Genomic DNA, 24,762 nt, shown 5'->3' on the forward strand with positions numbered 1-24,762 from the left:
CCTTTGACCCATGTCTATAGACAATGCCACTGTTTTTTAGTGTTCATCACCACATAGAATGAGCATGTGCCAGTGTTTGTCCAGCTTAAGGAGTTTCCAATGAAAGTCTATGAGAAGCATGTTTATTATCATAAAATATCGGCTATTGTAGCTACATTGTATATAAAATATATTGTAGCTTCATACAAAAAATCTTGCATCACTGTTTAATAGTTCTTCCAGGAATGTTTTTTTTGTCCAAGTCATGTCTCGGTCTTGTGTCTTCCGATGAGGAAAGCAAACCACCCCTTATAACTTTCCCACTAGTAGCCATATCAACACTAGGCTATATAGAAGAAATATATATAGCCTACTAATATAGTGCAAAAATTGCACCAAAATTCAGAAATCTTTGGAAGATATCACTGAATATTTATTATTAGAACTATAGCAAAAGTAAATTTCTTACTTATGTTAATTTTTCATCTCTATATTTCAAATTAGACAAATCTGATATTATTTTAATCTCCAATATGTTATAACAGTTGATATGGTTATTTAATGCTTCGCTAACAGCAGAAGACTAGCAGGGTTTGAATCCCAGTTGTGCAGGTGGGGAACGTTGTAACACTGCGTTACAAATAGTTCTATTAGAACTGCTATTCTATTCTATACTTGAATTCTATACTATTAATTATATTGAGAAAACATGAGGAAAAAGCAGAATAAAGACTGAGAGTCAATGTTCAGAAATTATTAATCATAATTATGTTTTGAACTATGTTGTATAGCTGTGTTTTCTGGTGTGTTCGTTGTCAAACTCAAAAATTGTTTTATTTTTAATTATTTAAAAAATGCCATTATTTGATATGAAAAAGTTAATAATTGTATTTTAGTGAGAAAATATTTAGCTATATTTTTTTATTTATTAGATTAGATAGCATTTTAAGCTGTCATATGGTCATGTTACAATGAACATGTTACTATGGGGCATGCTGTCACATTTCACTCCCATTCTTTCGGGGTATATCAAGAAAAAAGTATACACTGTATAAATAAAACAATACCACATAATTGTACTATACATGTGGGCAAATAATGTGGGAAAAAATAAATACTCTGAACCCTAAGTATAGATTTAGTCAAAAAGCGTTAGGTTGTGCCCCGCTCTCCCATTCATTTGTGGAATAATTACAGTGGCACCTCCTGGTGGGCAGATTCGTCTACTACATCAACATTTCTCAGAACGCCGTAAATATGATTGAGATAATAATGAATTTTATTAAAATGGCTTCTTTTTTTTTTTTTTTTTTTTTTTTTTGTAGGCGAGACTTTTCATTGCATTGTTTTACATTTTTTATTAAAACCATACCATCCTACACCTTCAGCAAAACGATACTTTGAAAAACTGAGTAATGAAACCCCAAATCAAGATCATTTCCAGGTTTAGACAAACTAAAGTGCTGCCCTCTAATGGTAGATTACTATTACTTCAACTATAGAAAACGCTTCAGCAACAACACTCAGAATTTGTAAATAATAAACGAACGAGCAACATAGCTCGTTAAAATCAGCGTGTAAAAAAAGCTAACTGCAGAAAGGCCTGATGTCTAATATTTGAAAATACCACAAATTAGGCCTAGGGTTTAAACTGTGCCAATCAGCAGAACCTGATTTCACCAGCAACATATTCCTGGATCATCATCTCTGTTGCTCGGGGAACAACATTCCAGTCAACCAATCAGACTTAAGGGACAAGTTTACAATTTATATCAAGTTTAGGCTTAGAGTCAGGGTGAGGTGCTTCTACATCAGTGTTATTTACTGTGTTACATAATTTCACTCTGATTGTAGGGATAACCTATTGGTAGGGTTGGGTTTTGAGGTAGGACTACATTTTCAGAAAGAAATGTTGTTCCTGGATCAACAAAATATGTTCGCCCAGGAATGTGTCTAGCTCGGCAAAATCAGGACGTGCCTGGAATCAAGCAGATTGAATCCTTTCTACTACAATCTTAATTAACACAATTTAAAAGCTATATTAAAATTAATAAATTATTACCACTGCAACTGTTTAAATTGTATATTGCCAGAGTTTACGGTTAAACAATAATAATAATAAAAAAAATTTACTGCTGCCTTTCTGGAGTGTACATATTTGTAGGGCAAACATGAAGAAAAATGAATGGCATTTGTAGAGTAATGCCAGCAGCCTGTTCAGGACTTCTTGACACAATATTACTAATGGCTGTCAAGCAAAGCACTCAGCCCAGGACAGGGCCTAATAAAGAGCATGTCGATAGAGAGAGAGAGAAAAAACAACTTTTGTCTAGAAAGGATAAAACTAATCATAAGAAGTCCACAAGCATGACACATATGAAAGAACAAAGAAAAAAAGTGCATACCTTTACTTATCATTGTTTACTTATTACTTTACCTTTCTTATCATTTCTGGAAGGCAGAAAAGCACCTTCTACACCCAAATTACACCAGATAGAAACATGAACTATAAAATTGTTTATTTTACAATACATTACAAAAAGCTATAAAACTTTAATTTGCAGTGTCCTACATTTTTTTTAATGTAAATTCATTGCATTGTAAATTCTAATTTATATAAAAAAAACTTCAAAGTTAACCCTTAAATGCATACCTCGGGTCTTTTTTGACCCGGGACGTCAATCACTACCCTCCTCCTCGTTAATTTTTTAAAGTTAGACTTTTTAGTATTCCTCAATCAATTCATTACAAATAATATGACAAGAAAAATAATGTACATATATGTATGTATATATATATATATATATATATATATATATATATATATATAAAATGATGCCTGTTTTCCCATTCATTTTTTGTAAAAATTGTACAGGGTCGCAAACGACCCAAGGTGTGTAATAGTGGAAGTATATTTTTCTGCACAACAATAATTGAATCTTTGATGACTGAATAAGTGCAGTTCACCTTTATTCCACAAGGTGGCAATGTCTGATACAATGATGAAGTGACGTCTCACTTATAGTTACGGCAGGCAGAAAACAAAAGAATAGGAAGCATCATCAGCAAAACTTATTTACTTAAAAAATAAAATAAAAATTACAAGTACTGAATACAATCAAATATTAGGGTCACTGTCACTTGATGGTGGATCTGTTGAAGAAGCTGTCAGCGATTAAAATATTGATTTTGAAGATGTTGAAAATGATCGTTTTGAGAATATGTTTGAAATGGCGAATATGATGCTGAATGTACTGGGAAATGAGCTCTGACGAGGACAGTGATGATGGTATAAAACATCTGTTCAAAACTTCCAAGCTTCAAAAGGTAATAAAATATGCTTTATTCTTGTTCTTCTGTAATTGTTACTCTAATATCAGGAGAGTTTTATATATCGTGACAGGCAGAGATCCATGTTAGATATAGATCCGGGTCACTAAAGACCTTAATATGTAATAATGATTGGCGAAACATTCATGCATTTAAGGGTTAAAAGCACAAGGTAGCTGAAACAAATGTTTGGAAGATTTTTATTTCAAAACAGCTTCTTGGCTTTCCAGAAGCCAGAATTGTTCCAACACCATTGGTTAAAAAGTAACGTAATATTTGCAAATTTGGAAGGTCACCTCATATTCAAACAATTTCTTCAAAAATGAGTTTAGACATTGTAATTCTAAAAGACAGGACAAAAATGGTCACAACATTCTGAATAAAGGCCCATCTCACATTCTTCACAAATGAAACAAGCTACTTTAAAAGTAATTACTGTGGGTTAGTGAAAACGTTAGTCATCCATGATAAAAGCACTTATACAGTGAATGCCCTTCTTACATTATACGGACCGAACTATACAACATTTGTGAGAAAAACATTTCGCCAAGAAGTCAAACCATTAAACCCACAATCCAAGTGTATAAAACATGTTCAAGCTGTGTTTTATAGTGTAAACCCAATAAGCTGAAGTAAACATAGAAGAGGAGAACAACAATACTCATTATCGAACGTGAATCCAACAAATAATGACTTGTGTTAGTGTCAACATGGAGTTGTTTATGTCTAAATGAGACTGAAGAATGCGTTGAAGTCGAGAAACATGAAACAAAAGTGCATCTTGGGGAAACAATCTGCATGTGGTTAATTCAAAACTGAATGCAATGGTTTCACCATTTTAACCTTTTTCTTTTTGATTAAAAATATATTAAAACCTTACTTTGATGGCATTTTCCCACTTCAGATTTAAAACCAAACCCAACATTTAAGATGCATCCAATACTTTACCTCAAAATTTTTATATTTATATATATATATATATTTTTTTTTTTACAAAATACATAACACTGAATTCTAATAAATGGAAACACCTGTAAAAAATAAAATAATTCATTGGATTATACAGGAGATCAGTCCATGCTCCGTGGGGTTAGTGTCTCTGAGTTGGCTGGCTTCACAGTGCATGGCAGCAGTCCTTTCTCAATGGGATGGGCCCGCGGCACTGCCCTCCTGAACGTCCCTGGGCTTGTGGGTAAAAGGTTTGGAGCTTCCGTTCCACCTCTCCTGTAAGGTTTCGCTCCATGCTGGAAGAGTTTCCAGAGCAGGCTCTGGAGGTCTGGCTGGCTGTGGCGAGAGGGGAAGGTAACCCTGGGCCTGAAAAATGTCCTCCTCTTCTTCCTGCAGGTGGAGATCTACAATTTTTGAGCTGCGCAACAGAAAGTCATGGCGGGTCTCCAGTTCGGTGACTCCGTTGCCACTAAACGTCATTCCGTCATTGTCCAACTCGCTTTCCAGCTGATGAACCCAGGTGTCTCCTCTTGGAAGAGCGCTAGGTTTGGTCGGGCGACCCTCTGGGAGTTCATTAAGAGACTTTAAGAGACTCTTTTGAAGCGTTTTGGGGCTCAGGCCTCTTGGGGGACCTGTGGTGACGGGGCTCTGGGGCCGTTCCTCTTGGATGGGGGAACCAGCGCCGCTGGCCTCCTCCGGGACCCCGGAGCCCAGCTCAGCCAGGGGGTCAAGCTTATCGGTTTGGTTGAGTGTCTTTAAATTTCTCAGCAGTGCAAACATACTATCTACATCCTTCCAAAAGTTCATCCAGTCATCCAGAACGGGACTGTAGTTGTGCCTGTGTTCGTACAGACTCTCATTCACGCTGTACAAATCTGCCAGTTCTTGCCAGATGAAGTCCTCTGTGAAATTGGGCAGTTTAACCTTTGTGGACGTCCCAGGCTGGTTGTGTTCTGGGAAACGGGAAAGGGGGGGGGAAGCGAGAAAAGTCAGTAAGGGCTGGCGATAGCTGCGCAGAAAAGCTTTGCTTTGGAATGTGTCTAAAACATGCAGTTATTCCCGGCCTACTCCTGCCGAGGGGTCTTGAATTAGTGCCCCACACACCACTGCAGTGCTTTATTTAAGCCTTAGACCAATAGAAAAGCTCTATTTCGAAGCAGTAAAGCAGTGTGAATGCAGATCAAGACAACAAATGTCCTCCAAACGGACACCCAAAACCAATACATCATAAATAAAGGGTGCGCAGACAGACTGAAAATCTGTGCAATGAGGTTCAAATCAAAGTAAAACATCCAACAAGAGACTGAAAAGATGGAAAATCCTGGAACCAAGAAATCAGCAACCGAAAAAAGAAATAAATATGAGGCTGAAAGGGTGGGTGGGTGAGAGGTACAGGAAATGAAAATCTGCAAAAACAAAAGCGTGTTAAAGGAGGGTGAGAGAATGAAATGAGCATTCCCCGAGTGGGTCAGGCAGTAACCGATGGCCTAGGACACACGGCCCGCGCTGAACCAGAACTGCCACTCAACGTCTATGGAGATATGGTATGCGGTGTGGAGAACTACTTGAAAGTGGAATGAGAACAGAAATGGATTCGTATGGTCTCAAAGACTCACAGGAATGAAAGGCTTGGCCTCCTCAACTTTGACCATTTTCGATGCTGTTGCCTGGTAAGCAGGTAAGCCAAAAAACAGAGATGTCAAGACAGGCATGAACGAGAAAAATGTAATTAAAAAGTCTCAAATATTGATGATCTGTGCACTGAGATGTTTATGAGATGCTATTTCCCACTAAATGATGTGTATATGAAGAGTCAAAAGTCTTGGATTTTAAATTTCAAAACATACTTTAAAAATTATGTAAATGATTTTGGTTTAAATGACATCTAGGCATACATAAAATGCAACAAACTGTTCAAGAGTTAAAATGAACTTGTAATTGGGGTTTAAAATACTAATATTCGGGTGATTTTTAAATGTACTTAAATTGTTAGCTCAACCCAGCATGCAAGCACACACTTAGCTCAATGAAACATGGCGTATTAGTGGAAACAAGCTGCCCATGCAGTTATTTCAAAAGCCAATGAGGGATTCAAAAATGTGGATACCTGTGTTGATCATAGCTTCCTCCATCTTTACTTCCTGATCAGGAAAATAAAAGCATTTAACATGTTAAATGTCTATTGTAATAAAAAAAAAAAATTAAGTAAATCACATTGCAGATCTTCATGCATAACCCTCAGCTCCTGAGGAGAGGTTGTGTTAAAGACACAATGAAGGAATGATGATTTAAAGGATAAATGAGGAAAATCCTCTGATGGTCCTGAAGAAAAAGATAGTAAGGAAGTGTAGTGTTAAGAATGGAATGACTGTTAACAGCGATGAATGACGTAAGGTCACAAATAACATGAGAATATGCCAACATGCAGACTAATATGTAAAAACATGCATCTGTTTTTGTGATATCTTGAAAAAAAAATCCTATTTTTTTTATTTCCCTCTCTTTTGTTTTTTAATGGAACAGTCATACAGATCTGAAACAACATGCGTATGAGTACATGCTGACAATCTATTTTTTTGGGGCAAACTATTGATTTTAGATTATTTATTACAAATCAATGCCATTGTTTTTGCCCCCCAATCCACGGGTGCTGACCACATTATTAATTTAGTTGTTGAAAAGCTATGACAATTTGTTTAAATCAAAAATATTCAATACTGCAAATAATCTCAGTAGCATTTATAACTGGTCTTTATGAGGTCATTATGATGAGTCAATCTCTCCTCATAGGAAATTATAAACGGTTTTCAGAATAGTGAAAATCTCAGTGGTTCTGATGACAGCAGGTTTTATACAGCCAATTACCCAAAGTTATGACCTCTTCCTTCCTAGAAATGAATAAAGACAACATTCCTGCTAGAATTTTTAAACCACAATTCCACTGCTAAAATATATATGTATAAAAAAAAAACACTCAGAGAGGAATGTTTGTCAGTATGTTTATAGTTTTAGATTTTCAAAATTACAGAGCACATAAATAGGTTCTTACATCTATAAATATATATATATATATAAATATAAAATAAACCATCTCTATTGGTACAAAACTTTCACAGGAGCCATTCATATTCGCCAGGAATGGGAAAAAATGCAAAACTATGAGATGATGTGATTGCTAGACTGCTGAAATCACTGTCCCCTGTTGAGGGAATAAAATGGAAAATATTAAAGGGAAATAAAGAGATGAGCAGGTGGTTTAGAGAGAAACCAAACTCAGTGACCAATCCATCATCCACATGGTTCAACCCATTCATGCATCCTCAGAGTGTGCCAAAACATGCTAGACCAAGTGTTGCTAAATATTCAGCACTTTCTTCTCAACTTGGACAATGAAATCTTGGCTTAAAAAAATGTGCCACCTGCTAGAATAAAAAAACAAATTAGCCTAAGTTGGTTTACTGGTTGGTTTTAAAGGAACACTCAACCGTTTTTTTAAATAGGGCTTATTCACCTTCTTTCCTACATTTAGATAGGTGGGCAAATGCATTTTTGTCTCAGTGCATGCATTGTTTTAGTTTGACAGGGTCAGCGCTAGCTTAGCTTAGCATAATGAATGGAATCCTTTGTTGCCAGCTAGCATGTCCTGAGTAAAAGTAAAAAACAAAACAAAAAAAACACCTAATTACTTCTTGTGGCCTGCGTATTCACAACAAGTACAAATAGTTAACACTAGGTGATTTCCTAGGCAGATATTGACTTATATATTAAGGACTATATTAGGGGGAAGCACAGGCGAAGCACTGCTACTTGGGCGTGATATCTCTGAACCCAAGTAGCAGTGCTTCGCCTGTGCTTCCCCCTAATATAGTCCCATGTCAATATCTGCATAGGAAATCGCCTAGTGTTAATCTGCATCGCTATTTGTACTCGTTGTGAATACGCAGGCCACAAGAAGTAATTAGTTTTTTTTTTTTTTTTTTATATATTACTTTTACTCAGGACATGCTAGCTGGCAACAAAGGATTACATTCATTATGCTAAGCTAAGCTAGCGCCGACCCTGTCAAACTAAAACAATGCATGCACTGAGACAAAAATGCATTTGCCCACCTATCTAAATGTAGGAAAGAAGGTGAATAAGCCCTATTTCAAAAAACGGTGGAGTGTTCCTTTAAATGGCGCTTCAGGTAGTCAGGCTGGAAGACCAGCTTAAAAAAATAAAAAAAATCAGCTAAACATCAGCTTAGACATGCTGGGAAACCATCTTAGGCTGGTTTAATCTGGTTTCTCACCAGAGATGCAACTGGATTTTTCAGGTTTGGACATTGAAAGCATCTTAGAATAAAGGTGTGCTGGCATGTTTTTTCCCATTTCACACGGAACATGTGATACAGAGACTGGACAGGAGTGTTACCTGCATCTGAGCTTTTGGGTCTGGGGTTGCACTGCTTGTGGCCTTGACAGCTCCTCATTTCCATCAGCTGTAAATGCAATTGGCTCAGAATGTCCCTCTCCACTGTGTAAACAGCGTTGGTTAACTGCAAAACATAATATGTATTATTGAGTCAGTTATTGTAAGTGCTGTAATGTAGATGAGGGATAATAGCATGTATTTACAGGAAGAGTCATTATCCTCAGAGTTCTTTTTTTAAATGATGGGCTTTTAAAGCTTTTATTTAACAGTGCACTGCATACAAAGAAAGTAGTGAGGCAGAAGGATCAGATTCAAACCTGCATCCCCACAGCAGCGCTAAAGCACTACTGATGTGCATAATCTCAGACTCAATAGAGCAATTTATTCTACTCAAATGCAACTGAAAACATGTCACACATCCTCACCTGATACGGGTCACTGTTTAGGTCAAAATACTCCAGGAAGCCAGTTGCAAATTCACAGAAGAGCGTGTTGTGAGTGTCATTAATAGTTCTCAGACACCAGTATGTGTTGTTGTTAGAGCTTGTGCAGGCACAGAAGCCACCCACTATGGAAAAAAAGAGAAATAGTTTAGTCAATGAACATATTAACTAGAAAAAAAATATGTTTAAAAAGAGTTGACTTATAGACTACACTCACAAATAATGGTACAAAATCTGTCACTAGGGCAGTACCCTTTCAAAAGGTACTTATTATTCAGTGTAATTCTCGGGATTTAGATTCATATTTGTGATTAAATTAATCATTCAGACCTCTTTGTGAACCAGTTTTAAAGATTCAAAGGAACTGAATTAAATCAGAAGATTCATTAGAGAACTGGATATCGCTCTGACCAATCTGCATAGTGCATAGCTTTTCTTTTTTTTGTGCCTTGCATTTGAAAATATAATGAAAGTGTCTGGAAAACATATCAGAGAATAAGTATCAATTTTCTCTTAATGTAGTGGAGTTAAATATATTTAGACATGTAAAAGTAGAAATATCCAAAAACTGTACTTCAGTACAGTAACAATGTATTTGTACTTTGTTACTACACACATCTGACTAATACCTACACTTTAGGCACTAATATTTACTAATATGTACCCTTTATGAGTAAATAAGGTGCAAAGGTGTATCTTTAGACTAGAGTGTAGCAAAAACAATGAGCATTTCCTTACAGTTCCAGAAGGGGGCGGTCTGCCAGTGGTCATTATTATGTGTGAAGCAGGTAAGACCAGGAAGACTGCAGTCATCACCCTTCTTCTGCCTCTTCCTCTCCTTCCTCTCTTTCTTCCTGCGGCGGATCTCGTTGTAGAGTTGAGCCTTGCTGTCCACTTCCTGCGTGGCCTCTCTGGTGGCATAAATGAATGAGACATTAGAGCCAGAGCAAAAGGGAACGCCATCCCAGGTGAGTTACACAATGATGGGGGAGGTAGACCAGCCAGTTCCACACATAGATGGGGTCAGAGGTCGTGAGAAAGTGGAAGGATCGTGCACAAACCACCCTCCCCCAAAACCACAAGGTTCTTGTCCTATTTTCAGATCAGGGTGTTTCATAATCTCACTTTACAATTAAAGTGATTGGTTTACACTTGAAATGCTAATGTTTATAGAGACTACTGCTGGAATTGTATGGTATAAAACAGTGACCCATGGAATGAAAAGAAGTCAATATACAGGTACACATGCATGCATGCAACATTACACATGCAACAGGACCAACTGAGAACTCTTAGATTCATGATTTATATAAGCTCACCAACATTTCCGAGATGGTCCTCACTGCAGAACATGAAATCCAGGGGGAGGAGTTGGATCCAGATCCAACTCCTCCCATCTTACATATACCTAAACCTACCCATCTCCACCCCCTGATCCCTAAACCTACCAATCTCCACCCCTTATCTGGATCCAACTCCGCCCCCTGGATCTCGTGTACTGCAGTGAGGTGCTACTGACATTTCCACCAAACCGATTGTAAACATGATACATGTCCATACACTATTTCACATACAACAATCATTGAATTTAGAAGAGACATTATCAGCGTGAATTGTGTGTTGTGTAAAGTGTGTTAGAGACGCTACACAGATTTAGACATTAATCCAACACACTTTAACAAAGAGACAATACTACAGAGTACAGACAAACTGACGAGGCATAGACACACACGAAAAGAACTCACTTAAAGGGATGGAGGTGGTCATTCCTATTCTTCAATCTTTCGGGTTTGTTTTTCTGCTCTCTCTCTTTGCTATAGTAACTGGTTGTAATAAGGAGAGAACAGCACTAAATTCAGCTGGAATTTCTCAAAAGGCCTTCGACTAACTCAGATTGGTTTCCTAAATATTGCTGTTCAGATTCAAAATGATGAATTTGTTACTATTTAATCAGGATTGAAGAATTCAGATATTCAATATCCAAACTACAGTTACATTATCATTCAGAAGTTTGGGGTTGGTAAGATTTTGTTTGACTGTTTTTAAACAGTCTCACAAAGGCTGCATTTATTTATTAAGTGAGTTTATATTCAAAATTAGAAAATAAACTTAATTCAAAGGGAAAACAAGATTATTTTTCTTATTCCATTCGCAGATATTTTTTCTTGTTTCAAAGAAAAACTCATTTTCATTTTGCTTCTCAAGTAAATGTATCTTGATTTAAGAAATGTCGAGATATTTGAACAGGAAAACAAGACAAAAATTAGTAAGAAAATAATTTCTTAAAGTAATACCCAATTTAAAACAACGGTTTTCAATTTGAATATATTTTAAAATGTAGTTTATTCCAGCAATTACTCCAGTCTTCAGTGTCACACAATATGGTATTTTTTATCATTAATGTTGAAAACAGTCAATAGAACATCCAAAAGAACAGGATTTATTTTTAAATGTATATTTTTTGTAATAATGTAAAGTCTTTACTGTTGATTAATTTAATGTTCCCTCACTTAATAAAAGTATTAATTGCTTAAGAAAAAAATCTTACTGACCCCAAACTTTTGAACAGTAGTGTATCTAAAGAAGTAAAATACAAGAGAGATGATGAGTGGAACGATGACCAATCATGTTTCCATTGTACGCTCAGAGTTGCCTCAAAATCATCCAGTTCACATTGCCAAGACAAATGTCAAAACTGACCTCTTCTTTCCACAGTCACACTCATCTGGTCTCCTCCTCTTCAAATGACCTCTAACCTCACGCAGTTTCTTCATTTTATCTTGGAGAAGTTCAATCTATGGGACAAGTAAATGAAAAACATCATTCATGTGGTTTAAACAGCAGTAATCCTAAAGTTAGTATGGGACAGTGGGTCTCACCTCTTGGTCCACAAAGTTCTTGTGGTCTTTCCACGCTCTGGAAGACTGGTAAATCTCTCTTTCACAGCGCACAGTGTCGTTCATTAATATGAAACACCTGTGCAAGTCAAAATTAACAATAAATGAGCAAAACACACTTAGCCGCCTAAACTACAATAATACTGAATGTCCAAAGGCTTGCAGCTCTTACTTGTGTGTGACTTTGAGAGAATTGGGGTATCCCACAGCATTAGTGTCATCTGACTGCATCTCCTCTGATCCGTCATCAGACTCCAACCCAAAGTCAGAATCAATACCTCCCTCAGGCTCATAGTGCCGTTTGCTGATTGGTCGAGGCTCAAGTGGGGTTTTGTCATCAGCCTGCAGGTCCACATCATAGATTTGGCCCTCAAACTCCACTGACAGGGATCTGGCAGGCCGTGTGTGCACAAAGCGAGGTCTGTAGCCTTAGGGAGGACATCAGCATAAGCTACACATACTTAAATACTCACATTTCATAGTTTAATATTTATTAACATTGCTGGAGCTCCTTAAATTTCCACTTCCACAAAAATATGCCACTTCAGCTCCTAACCAATAGATGGCACCAAAAATATGATTCAGAGTTCTCTCACTATGGGAGTGCCATACTGGAGTAACAGCTGCTGAAAATTCAGCTTTGCCATCACAGGCAAATTGCATATTGAAAAATCTTAAAATGAAAAAGTTATTATGACCTGTAATAATATTTCACAATATCAAATGCATACAGCCTTGGTGAACATAAGGGACTTTCAAAAACATTTAATTTATGTATATTATTACATCTATCTATCCATCCATCCATTCTCCAAACCACTTATCGGTCGCAGGTATATTCTTAGTTATAGAATACTTTTATAGCTTATATATAGCTTTTGATGTAGTTTTAGTGTAGCTAACTAGTTAAATGTTAATACTTTACAGTAAGGTTTTATTAGTTAACATTAGTTAACGAACTAAGAATGAACAATCCTACAGAATGTATTCATCTTAATGTTAATTTCAGCATTTGCTAATGCATTATTAAAATCTAAAGTTGTATTTGTAAACATTAGTTAATGCACTGTGAACTAACATGAACAAACAATGAACAGCTGTATTTTTATTAACTAACATTAACAAAGATGAATAAATAGAGTAACAAATGCATTGCTCATTGTTAGTTCATGTTTGTTAATACATTAATGTTAACAAATTATACCTTATTGTAAAGTGTTACCAGTTAAACTAAATAAGTAGTGTGTATCTGGGGAAGATAGTTTCAGTGTTGAACAAGATTAGTCCATGAGGACTTTGATTCTTCCCAGTGACTGTACCGATTTGATAAGTGCCTCTTCCTGTAGGCTACATTGTTAAGCCAGTAGGTGGCGACTTGTGAGTGACTTTCAACCCAAGTCTAAAAGGTCCAGTGTTTGTCTACACAGTCTTGAACAGCTAACAGACCCATGAACTCTCTTCACCTCATTTGAGCGCACATACTTACGTGGATTACTGCTGTGGGCAAACTGTCGGTGTGCCCGCCGCGCTGCCTTGGCCGTTTTGTAAGGTCGCTCTCCACAGTGGCAGTCTTTCTCCCGGCTCTCATAGCTTCGAGAGCGAAGACTTCTCACTCTTTTCTTGGATCCCTCCTTCAGAGAGCTCTTACACTTCTGTAAACGCCACTTCCCACTGACCTCCTCCACACAGTGCCATTTCTGTAACAAAAAGGGAAGGAATTCAGCTTGAGGACAGACATTTTTGTCTGGCTAACCGCTTAATGTGCTAGAGCCGCCTCATTTGCATAACCACAGCTATTTTATGAATTAAACTAATCTTCTGTCTGTGAACAGTGAGCTTAGCGGTCAAACATCTGCATTTGTAGAGTAATCCCATTAATTCACAATCATACGGCACAAGACCCACCTTGCAATTCTTTCCCATAAAGAAGCAATCAGAAGCCAATTTAGACTCAATCTCCTAATTTCGCAGAGCTGTTTACTTTGCAAACTGACCACAGCTCAGACATGTGCTCACGACTATGGGAAACCAGATCCAAACAATGGCCACAACCCTGCTCTGTTTCCCTGTTAAACTCTGGAGTCCCGTCAATGAGTTTATGTATCTGCAGAGGATGCTATATCTGTTTGCAGCAAAGATGTTTGTTTGAAGGGCGGCAAACCAAAAAGGAGTGAGCCAAGGCTAGCTTGAGCATTTCACTCATTTAGTTCCTCCAAACGTAGTAGCCAAACACCCCCACACACACTAACACACGTTGAAAATTTCTTGTGCCTCACATCCACACACAGAGACTGGCTCCAAATAGCCAGAAGTCAAACAGACATAAGCAAACAGCGCCACAGCCAACTATGTAAGGCCTCGCTTCTTGAATGACGGAGACACAACTCAGACTCAGGAAGAAACGGGCATAAACTTTCACACAGGCTCAATCACACACACTGCCCTCATTGACCCCACTGCAGGCAGTAAGACTGCGTTAAGGCCGTCTTTGCTAGGCTTTTTCAACAACATTCCTAGTCAAAAAGAAAGAGGGAGAGTATATTGGAAAAACAGATACTGATACTCTACTCAAGCTAAGACTTGAGCTGGAAGTAGCAGACCATAACAACTTCAAGCTTTGTCTGTGCTCAACACCTAAACCATATCAGTCTTCTTAGAGTGTGCGTTTCACACAAAATCGACAATGTCAATGTCAGTTCAGCGGTGAGGGGGAAGAGAATACATTAGACATTGTGCATATATTTTGCTGTTTAAAGTGAACACAAAAGCACATGCAATACATTTAACTTAAAGCTGCATTTAATACGAGGGACTTGTGTTAAAGCAAATGACGTCTAATCTAATTTCATGTTGACTTTAAATATGTAAATAATGAAATGAGGTCTATTCATAAAATATGTTCAGATCTTTCTCCAACACTTCTTCAGCTTTGTTCTGGCAGGTGACTGGACTAAAATGTGAATACGGAAACCTGCGTGTTATTCCAGGCGCACACAAACGACCTTTCTGCATTCAATCAAATTTCCAGACAAAGTGTTGCAGGCAATCACTTAACTTGACCATAAAATGAATCTGGTTTGCATTAGTGTAGTCCTTGAAATACTGTCTGCATTTACACTACCTGAAAATGTACCAATTTGTAATGTTCAGCCGTCTCTGATTCATTGCCACACCACAGAGGTTCTGGTGCAGTAGGCACACAGTGTGCTAATGAAAGAAAACTACGACCAATCTCCAATTATCCTGAATTTTTTGTAAATATCGCTTTCAATTACAGTGGCACCACTCACAGGACATCGGCCCATGTGCTGCACACTCCAATCTCCGGCTTCATGTTGAAGGTGCAAATTAATGTATTCAATCATTATAAGCTTCGTTATAACTCATAGTTCTTAGCACATAGCCGATAGTAGAGGAAACAAGGACCAGGTTGAGACTACGTGAATGTTTGAGGTCAAACATTGCGCATAAGTGGGCAAGTTCACATATCCAGATATATAATGTGGGTGAGAATAACAGTGATGCATGTGTGTATTTGAGTTTATACCTGTCCTGGTTGTTCGCAGGGCGTCTGAAACTCAGCCTGCTGACACACTTCCTTCAGCTTCTTGTACTTGGGTAAGCTGTTGGAGTGTTGTGTGTTCAGGTTGCCTCCTGAGTCATCTTTCTTGCGCAGGATTTTACTAGAACGACAAATGTGCTTGGGTGAGTTGCTAGGCCACGTTTTAAAGTTGGCAGCCTCACTGAAGTTTCGGAAGCCTGGAAATCATTACCGTCCCTTCCAGGTCCGCATCTCATAATTGTTGTTATAAGTGCATACAAGCTTTCACAACACATAGAACACTGTAAAAAGTGATCAGTTGACTTAACTTAAAAAGTGAGGAAATCCGTTAGGTAAACTTCAAATTAAGTCAACTGATCACTTTTTACAGTGAAACAATGGGACCAAAATCTTCCAGGATATATTTGTCCTAGTTATTCAACAGGGGATTTTTTTTTTTTTTGGAATTTGTAAATATTGGAGTAAGTTTTACAGGAAAATATTTCAGTTTTTATGTTACTTGTAGTTTTCCTGCAAATATTTGTGAAATTTACTAGCAATTTCTAAGCAAACTTGTTTCTAGAACAATTTCTATGTATTAGATTGTACATAAGACATTTGTTAAGCCCAGCCACCCATAACAATAAAGCATTAAAAAGGTAGAATTAGGATCTGAAGTGGAGCGAACCCAAAAATGTGATGATTCTGATTTAAAATATGCCCCAAAAGCATGAATTAAAAATATTTTATGGAATTCAATAATAGATATTGGTTACACGTTATTTTAAGGTGACGTAGTTACATTGTACTTAAATAAGTAGAGTAATATTAATGAACTACTTACTATAGAGTTACGGTTAGGGTTTGGTTTAGGGTTAGTTACTTGTAATTATGCATATTTACTGTTATTACTATAGTAAGTACTGTACATGTAGTAACGTGTAACTACGTCACCTTAAAATAAAGTTTTACAAAATTTCATTTAGCCTATTTTTACATTTAAAAATGACCTTCGCCATCATCTACAATCATTTAAAACTTTTTAAAAATATAAAGTGCTGGAACACCATTCCGAATCATTCCGGCCTCCGCCTGTAGCGGAAATTAAGTGCTCTGCATGATTTCACCACGGCTGATAAATGAAGTACTCACTAATCTGACTTCTCACAAAATGGGAGCTGTCGTGACCGTGCAAAACAGGTTGAATTAATGGCATTTTGGTATAAACATGCTTCGAGTCCGCGGTCTGGCTTTATACACAACAGTTACTGAGTCACGGAAGCAACAGCCGGCACTGATCAACGATGTGCTTTACGATTGCGCCATCTCTGGAAAACCTTCTTTTACTTAGCCTTAAGGAGAAACTCAGCACAGGCTGACTGTGGGAGCGATAATGTGCCATTATGTAGACTGACAGCTCCATGTGAGTGACACGAGGAATGTTAGACTGAAATAGCTGCGTGGTTGAGCCCACGGCCACAGTTACAATATATAAGAGAATGCAAAGGCAATGTGAGTTAAAGAGGGTAACCTCAATACCATATACCCACATTCCTAACATCAGTCACAGAAATCAAGGGAAACACTACACACACATATCAAGTTTGAGTCTGATACCACAGGTAATATCATATATTTCCCCTGGGGAAGGATTTTTTTTTCCGTCACGAGTAGGTTACTGAAACATATCCGATAATGGGGTCTAAATCTGCCATGTGAATAGTTGAGCTCCTGAGAACACATTTGATCAAAGAATGTAAAAGTCTGATCTTACTTGTGATGCTGTAGTGATTTTTAATGGTAATTTGGAAAAATAAGTATATTTTTTCCTTCATTTTTAGGTGAACTTGAACCAAGACACGTCAAGGAAGAAGGATGTTTGTGCAATGGAATCCTAAAATCATAACAAGTACTTCTGATCTTATCTTTTGGCGATTTTACAACGAAATCCTGGAATGGTTTGAATTGTATGCGGTGAGCCTCCTTTACAAAATAAATCAATTCAAATTTATTTTGCACATTCTGCAGTGATTTTATAGTATGATTGAGAAGAGAGGGAATATTGTTTGTCTTACCCCCGCTCCACGAGGAATGTGTCCCTCCAGACTTTGGGTTTCCGGTTGGGTTTGAATCTGCAACATGAAAACGCAAATATTTTATTTCACTCAATCTTTGTGTCATTTGCATACCATAAGCAGATGTTTAACTTGGCCTGAATTATGACACCTTAATTTGCTCAACATCTCCTGCCATCGTGAGTGGCAGTGACCCCAGAACATTTCCAGCGTTCTTTACTCGCCAGAAACCCTTTATAAATTAACTCCAAATGTTCAGGAACCATTAAACTCGAGTTAATTAAATTAAAAGCAATAAACAGACACTACCCAACCATATATTATACTGGGAATGTGTTTATGAAGAGGATTTTGCTCACCTATTGCCAGTCTTTTCCTGCTCCAAAAGCTTCAGGATAGATTTGCCATCCATATCGGGTGGAGTGTCCAGGCCAGCTATATCCAGGATTGTGGGTGCTAGATCGAGGTTTAGCACAAGATGGTTGTTCCTGTGGAGTAATACATTTATTATATTATATTATATTATATTATATTATATTATATTATATTATATTATATTATATTATATTATATTATATTATATTATATTATATTATATTATATTATATTATATATTACAAATAACGGCAACACTTTATTTTAGGGTCCAATTCTCACTATGAACTAGTTGCTTATTAGCATGCATATTATTAGGATATTGGCTGTTTATTAGTATAAGTATAAAGCACATATTAATGCCTTATTCTGCTGCATGACCATATTCTACATCCCTTAATCCTACCCAATACCTAAACTTAACAACTACCTATAACTATTAAAAAGCAGTAATAAGGAGTTTGAGGCAAAAGTCATAGGTAGTTAATAGTGAGAATAGGACCCTAACTCAAGTGTGACCTTAATAACTGTTAATTTAAGAATATATCATTTAATTTATATCTAAAGGGTATATATTAATAACACATATACATACATATATTAATTTTAAAATATAAACAAAGTAATTGTTAAAGTAATTTCTAAAATATATCACTAATCATCATTATTTTACATATTTTTACATACATATTGTACATAAACAGTAGATGACATTTATATATTTATTTTTAATATAACAGTAGAAAAAAAATATACTATATGGCTAAAAACTAATAATAATTCCTAAAATTAATATGTAGAATAATTTATACATTGATTAATTATATAAATAAAGTGTGAAAAGAAATGATATTGTGCAAAAGGTGTGTTTCAAATAGAAGTTGATTTTACCTCGCCCCTTGCTCCACATTAGGACCTCTGACAAAAAAAGGCACTCTGATGTCAAAATCATATGGCATAGACTTCCCTTTGACTAGGCCAAACTGGCCAATGTGGTAACCATGGTCAGCTGTGTAAATGATATAGGTATTATCCAGCTCCCCAGTGTCGACCAGAGCATTATATATCTGTAACGCAGAGCAAAACACACATTTCCTTTCAATTCATATACAAAGCAAACTGAATATCCATAATTCAGAGCAAGAAAGCCTAAACCACTGACCTTTTCCACCGAGTCATCTACAGACATCAGCGTCTGGAGCCTCTTCCTGTGCAGGTAGTTGGTGAACTCCATGTGAATTGGCTTCATCGGGCCGGTGTACTGCATGATCCAGTGCTTATCCATGTTTGGTGCGTAGTTATAGCTGGGAGTTCTGTGCGAATAAACACAACATGCTACTGTGAGAAAAACATGCACCTGTCTGCTATTTCACAACCACTTGTGCTTAAAGTTGTCTGTTGTATAACACACTTGACAAGCATCAATAACAGAGCAGTCGCCCTTCCCCCTCCACGGAAACGCACTAATTCTCCTCGCTAGGTGTTTTTCTTGGGTTCGCTCTCCATCTCTCCTCACACCATGCTGAGAGTCTCAGGGTTTCTTGGCAGCATTTAATCGTTTGAGGGTTGGCACATGCAGAAGAAAAATAATAGCTTCCCCAGCCTTCAGGCCCAAAATAAAGTTTGTAATAAGTCCAGCAACGACAGGGCTATAACTCATTTGCATTTGAAGTGGAGAATAAAAAGCTGGGTAAACAGGAGGCTGCGGACTAGTTTGTGGAGCTAAGGCTACGAGATGGCCACCTGTTGACTGCAGTTGGCCTCCCTCCACAGCTGAAAGACATGGTCTTCCTTTGCTTTTCTGACCATACTCTTGTGCCTGGTGTCATAATGAATGATGGCCACAGGAAAGCTCCATTCTGTCTGAGTGGATGGCTTCTGCCCTTTCCTCCTCAGTCCGTCTTTGTCCGCTCACTGAACTCTTCACCCAGCCAGTGAGGCACACTAATATACCACACAAAAGGAACCTGTCTCTTCGCACAGGTAGAGCAAATTTGGAATTTGGAGGTCAAAGGATAGAATTAGTCTGACTTTGACACCTGTCACAAGGCAGGGTGAAGAACATTTGTCTTTGAGATTAAATCCTCCTTTGTAGTTTCTGCTATAACATTGAAAGCATTACTTTACATGAATCGATCGCAAAACTCACACTGTGAAAATCTGTTTGAAAAATACTTTGGTCAAATCAATTTCATGAGCAATATAAACAAAGCGTTTAAGAGTATTTGCAACAAATCCCCACATTAGAAAGCTCAAATGATTATGTAATGCTTTTCTTCCAGACTGGCCAAAAAATTATCTGTGGATTTAATAACCCTTTACATGATGACGTTAGCAGGGCCACCTACTATGATATTCTATTATGAAAATTAATAATACAAGAAAAATAATTAAAATAATGAAATATAAATTATGAATTGAAGTATTTAAATTGTACTTAAATTATTTATATATGCATAAAATATAAATAAATGTGTAAATAAATAAGTGTATAAATATTTTTTTTAATGTGTGTATATGTATTATATATAAAAATGCATATTAATAAATTAATATTCTTGGAGCCATAACTTTTTTATGCTTGAGCACCTTATTTCTTTTGTTTGGATGTGCATGCTTTTGTTCATTTTCACACAGATGACAAATAAACCCCCAAACGTGTCTGAAACCATGCTGCATCATTCCAAAATGCAACCTGCGCCTGCCATCTGTTTCCCTGTTTTTTTTGGTACAACTTGCCAGGCAACCCTTTCGGCACTAGAGCGACTTGCCTGCCGATGTGAACCTTGGGGTATCCAAGTGTGATCTATTCAGAGCCCATGCACTTAAAAACATATTAATAACACAAAAGGGTCTTCTAAGACAATGCATTCCCCAAACCTATATAGTGAAAGGCATGATTGATATGAGAGAAGCCAGAAAGTTGTGTAGGAAGACAAGCTGAAAGAATTGTGAGAAAGAAATAGATAGGCCTGAGGGACAAAAGTGTGATGTCGCCCTGACCAGGATCCTGACATGCTTGGGATGTTAAGGACTTGGAGATGGATGGCCTGTTGCCACAGCACAGTGTGTGGAATAGGAGCCTAGCCACAAAACTGATAGTGCAGTGAAGCCATAAAGGTCTTGGCACCAAAGAGAGGACCATAAAAATCTCATCCCCCATCATCTTACTTGGCATGTGCCAGAACTTTACTTGGATGATAAATCACTTCAGTTTCATGGTGGTAGTGTCACGTGTGAAGTGCATTTCAGTGCACAGTCATCTCTTAAGAGTCTAATTTTAATGGCGTATCCAAATATATAAGGCCACAAAAATTCCTAAAGCTACAAACTTCAAACTGCAAGCCAAATTATAATGGTTTAAAATTTATAGGAAAATGATCTGCTTGGAATGCTACTGTTCTTCTGAAATATGTGTCCCTTGGAATATCCTATTATAAATACATACAGGACAATAAAAATATCTAGACTCAACAATTCAAACTCCTGGGCATATTCCAGCAGGGCTTGGCTCTTGGACAGGATACACTGGGTTCAGTGTAGTTCAGCATTGTTGCTCTAGCAGAGTGTAACTGAATGTTCTGGGAGTCACTCACATGTGCTGGGAAGCGTTTGGGAAGAGCTCGGAGAACTGGGGTGCTGAATCCTCTGGGCCATGAGGCGCTGCATGACTGATCACCATCATCACCGGCCGATGCGGGTACATGCGCTTGGACATTCGAAAGTAGTTGATGCTGTCATTGGTAATCAAATCAGTGAAGTAGTCCTGCATGGGCAGAATAAATTCAGACATAAACTACTATGCTTGGTTCTGGCTTTGCTTTCAAGGCTTAAACAAAGAAAACAAATTTCAATTTATTTGTATTTATGAATGTATTAAATGTATTTATTTATCCATTTTATACTGTAAAAAAATAGTTGCTGCCTTAAACATCCAAGTTGAGTGTACCTAAAAATGTATGTAATTTAAACTTAAATTACATTAAACTGACTTGAAAACAATTATACAAGCTGAATCTTGTATAACTTATAAAAAAGTTGAAAATTAACTTATTTTGAAGAGTTAAAGCAATGTAAAAATCTATGTTATCAACTTATTGATCATATAACTTTTTACAATGTATTTATGCATTTATGAATTTATCCGAATTATTGAATTTTGCTATATTTATTTGTAATTTTATTTTAAGTATTTGAAAATAGATTTTAGAATATTATATTCATAACCAAAAAGGTAACACTTTGTTTTGATGCTAACATCAAACATGCTAACATTATTCTATAACTGTCAATTTATACTAACCCTAACCTAACAGTCTACTTATATTCTAATGAGAGTTAATTGACATGTAGCTGCAAAGTTACTTATAGTTATAATATCTAAAGTGGACCATCAAAATAAACTGTAACCAAAAAAACCTAAAGTACTTTGACACTATTATTATTTCTTAAAAGGAAAACACATAACAAAAAAACCTTTAGTCAGCCAAATCATTCATGTGATGCAACCAACATGCAGGAGAGAAAAAATATAAATTTTCTTTTTGACAATCATGACTAGGATGTCAAGAATATTGAAAGTACATCATTACTTTTTACTTGGTTACACTTCATGACATTTTAGAATCATTACATTTCAAGTTTTCTTAAAAATAGTAAAGACATTTTTCAAAATCACATGAAACCATTATTTATGATTACTCTTTATCATGGACACTATTATTTGTTATTGACCCACATCAACAGAACTAATGCCCTGATGCTAACAACTTGGTATTGAGCACGACAAGGGTGTTGACTGCGTCACTCAATGGTAATAGAGGTTTGTAGCCCTCCATGGGTCTGGTGTTTTGACAACACTATGGTCTCAATCTTACTGCTATGAGGCAGCAGCAGGAATGCGCACAAGGGCTTGGGGGTAAAAATCACGTGATACTGAAGCCGTAAGCCCTTTGATGGCAGTGCTCCTGGTCTGGGCTGGTTGTGGGAAAGTCTACATCCCCCCCTTCTACCCTCCCCATTGCTAAAACATGCAGCTACCGGCATCTGTGGGAGTGAAAATCTTGTGGAAGTTATTGTTTAGAGATGTGCTCAGTGGACCTTGTTCCTCAGCATTACAGCAAAACACATCTATGTCACTTCAGTCTCTGTTGTACCACTAATTGAACCAGCATGTTTGTTTAGTTTGGAAAACTATTCAGCATCATATTGAATGTTTGAGTGAGATAGCATCCGGATGTACCTAACCTGTCCAATTCATCAAAAGATCTTTTGCCTGGATTGAATTAAGGCACAAACTGTGCCTTTGCAGCAAATTCTTAATGATTCACTTGACTAAAAGGCTACAGGTGATTTGAAATGTGCGGGATTCTTCAACAATAAGAATCATAGTGCATTCATTTATGATGTAAAATTTGGGAAAACATTTCTGCCCAAGACGTTCTTCTATACGTTTATAGCTCTGCCTACCTATTTAATCCCTTCAAACATGAATCTTAACCTTTAAGTGTTCCTAAAGGGTTTCCAGGAACCACTTGAACACCTAGCCACAAAATTCCTCCAGACCTAATGGAGAAACCTTCAGCCTCTTGTGCCTCTCCGCTTATGGGCAACTTAACACCTTCATCCAAGCAGGTTATTGACATCCAAGTAACAGTCAAAACATGTATTTACTCATCCCTTAGACCTCCTCCAACTCAATTTATGCCCAAACCATGAAACCTCAGCACAAATTCCACGTTCCCCAAAAATATGCTACCTGAAAAACAGCCATGAGAAGATCCAAAACCTTGTTTTGACAGCAGCTTCAAAACACTCTAGAGATGGAAGGTGGCCATATCAAATTAAACCTTTTAAACTCTCATATTGTAGGTCTTGCAGAAGGATGGTAAAAGTCTTGGATGACCTGCAAACTATGGCTATTTGGTTTAGATTAAAATTGCATAGTAAATACCCTGTATACTGCTTGCTAAAGAAATGTAAAAGCAGTATGTGAAACAAAATGCTGTACTAGAGAAGTATGCCATTCTTAACATAGTCTAAATATCCACCCCTTTCAAATCAGCAGCACAACAACAGTGGTTGTTTCCAAAAGAAACTTTGCCCCAAGGACATCATCTCTTTGCCTACCAAGTCTTATTCAACATACCCACCTGATGATACACAAGACACTAGTGTAACTCCCCATGCCCCCTTTAATCTAACCACATTCCATGTGGAGTCAACCAACCCAAATTTTATATGTAATTAGAGGCCTGAAATTAGTTGAAAACAGAACATACAATTGAGCATAAACTGAAAATTGAGTTTAAAGAAACCTTTGGCACGCTGACAGGGCTGTGAACTTATGTGACCAGGCGCACATACCTTGGCATAATCTGCGCCGTGCTTCTCCTTGTTCCCGTTCCGACAGACGGTGTAATTATAGAAACGGGAATTTTTGATCAGCCCCACCCATTCACGCCACCCAGGTGGGATGTAGGTGCCATTATACTCATTGAGGTACTTCCCAAAGAAAGCTGTGGGAAAAAAAATAAAGACAACATATAAACTCGAGTATGTTCAGTGAGGTCGACGGAAAGACTAAAATTATCATTTTATGACAACTGTCTCAACACACTGCCTTTGAACGGTACCTGTAAATATCTGTCTCTACATTATATTCATGTCTTCTCTACCCTTTCCCCTCAAAGTTAAGCCAAAACATCTTCCAAAAGAGCCAGGCACGCAGCCAGTCTGCCCTGGAGAGTTAATTGTAGACT

The 24,762-nt window shown here is 37.2% G+C and overlaps 1 protein-coding gene across 11 annotated transcripts in view; it reads right to left on the reverse strand.

The window, feature by feature from the left end:
* Positions 1–3,493: 3,493 nt before the first annotated feature.
* The window catches only part of sulf1 (sulfatase 1), a gene marked incomplete at its 3' end in the record, with an annotated part of 87,122 nt that continues 65,853 nt past the window's right edge, over positions 3,494–24,762 (reverse strand). For 3 of the 11 annotated variants that reach the window (XM_084398183.1, XM_084398184.1, XM_084398180.1), the window contains exons 4-19: positions 24,368–24,519; positions 21,598–21,767; positions 19,164–19,314; positions 18,893–19,068; positions 17,986–18,114; positions 17,627–17,683; positions 15,558–15,693; positions 13,497–13,707; positions 12,183–12,438; positions 11,993–12,089; positions 11,814–11,908; positions 10,859–10,936; positions 9,852–10,024; positions 9,096–9,238; positions 8,671–8,794; positions 3,500–5,210 (exon numbers count right to left, since the gene is read on the reverse strand). In XM_084398183.1, the coding sequence (XP_084254309.1) occupies positions 4,450–5,210; positions 8,671–8,794; positions 9,096–9,238; positions 9,852–10,024; positions 10,859–10,936; positions 11,814–11,908; positions 11,993–12,089; positions 12,183–12,438; positions 13,497–13,707; positions 15,558–15,693; positions 17,627–17,683; positions 17,986–18,114; positions 18,893–19,068; positions 19,164–19,314; positions 21,598–21,767; positions 24,368–24,519 (2,909 nt within the window). Of the gene's footprint in view, positions 5,211–5,873; positions 5,925–6,364; positions 6,399–7,240; positions 7,457–8,670; positions 8,795–9,095; positions 9,239–9,851; positions 10,025–10,858; positions 10,937–11,813; positions 11,909–11,992; positions 12,090–12,182; positions 12,439–13,496; positions 13,708–15,557; positions 15,694–17,622; positions 17,684–17,985; positions 18,115–18,892; positions 19,069–19,163; positions 19,315–21,597; positions 21,768–24,367; positions 24,520–24,762 lie in introns of those variants that run through there. The other 8 variants (XM_084398186.1, XM_084398188.1, XM_084398187.1 and 5 more) reach the window with 8 other exon arrangements.

The sequence above is a fragment of the Rutilus rutilus genome (assembly GCF_951802725.1).
Source record: "Rutilus rutilus genome assembly, chromosome: 24".
NCBI classification, from domain to species: domain Eukaryota; kingdom Metazoa; phylum Chordata; class Actinopteri; order Cypriniformes; family Leuciscidae; genus Rutilus; species Rutilus rutilus.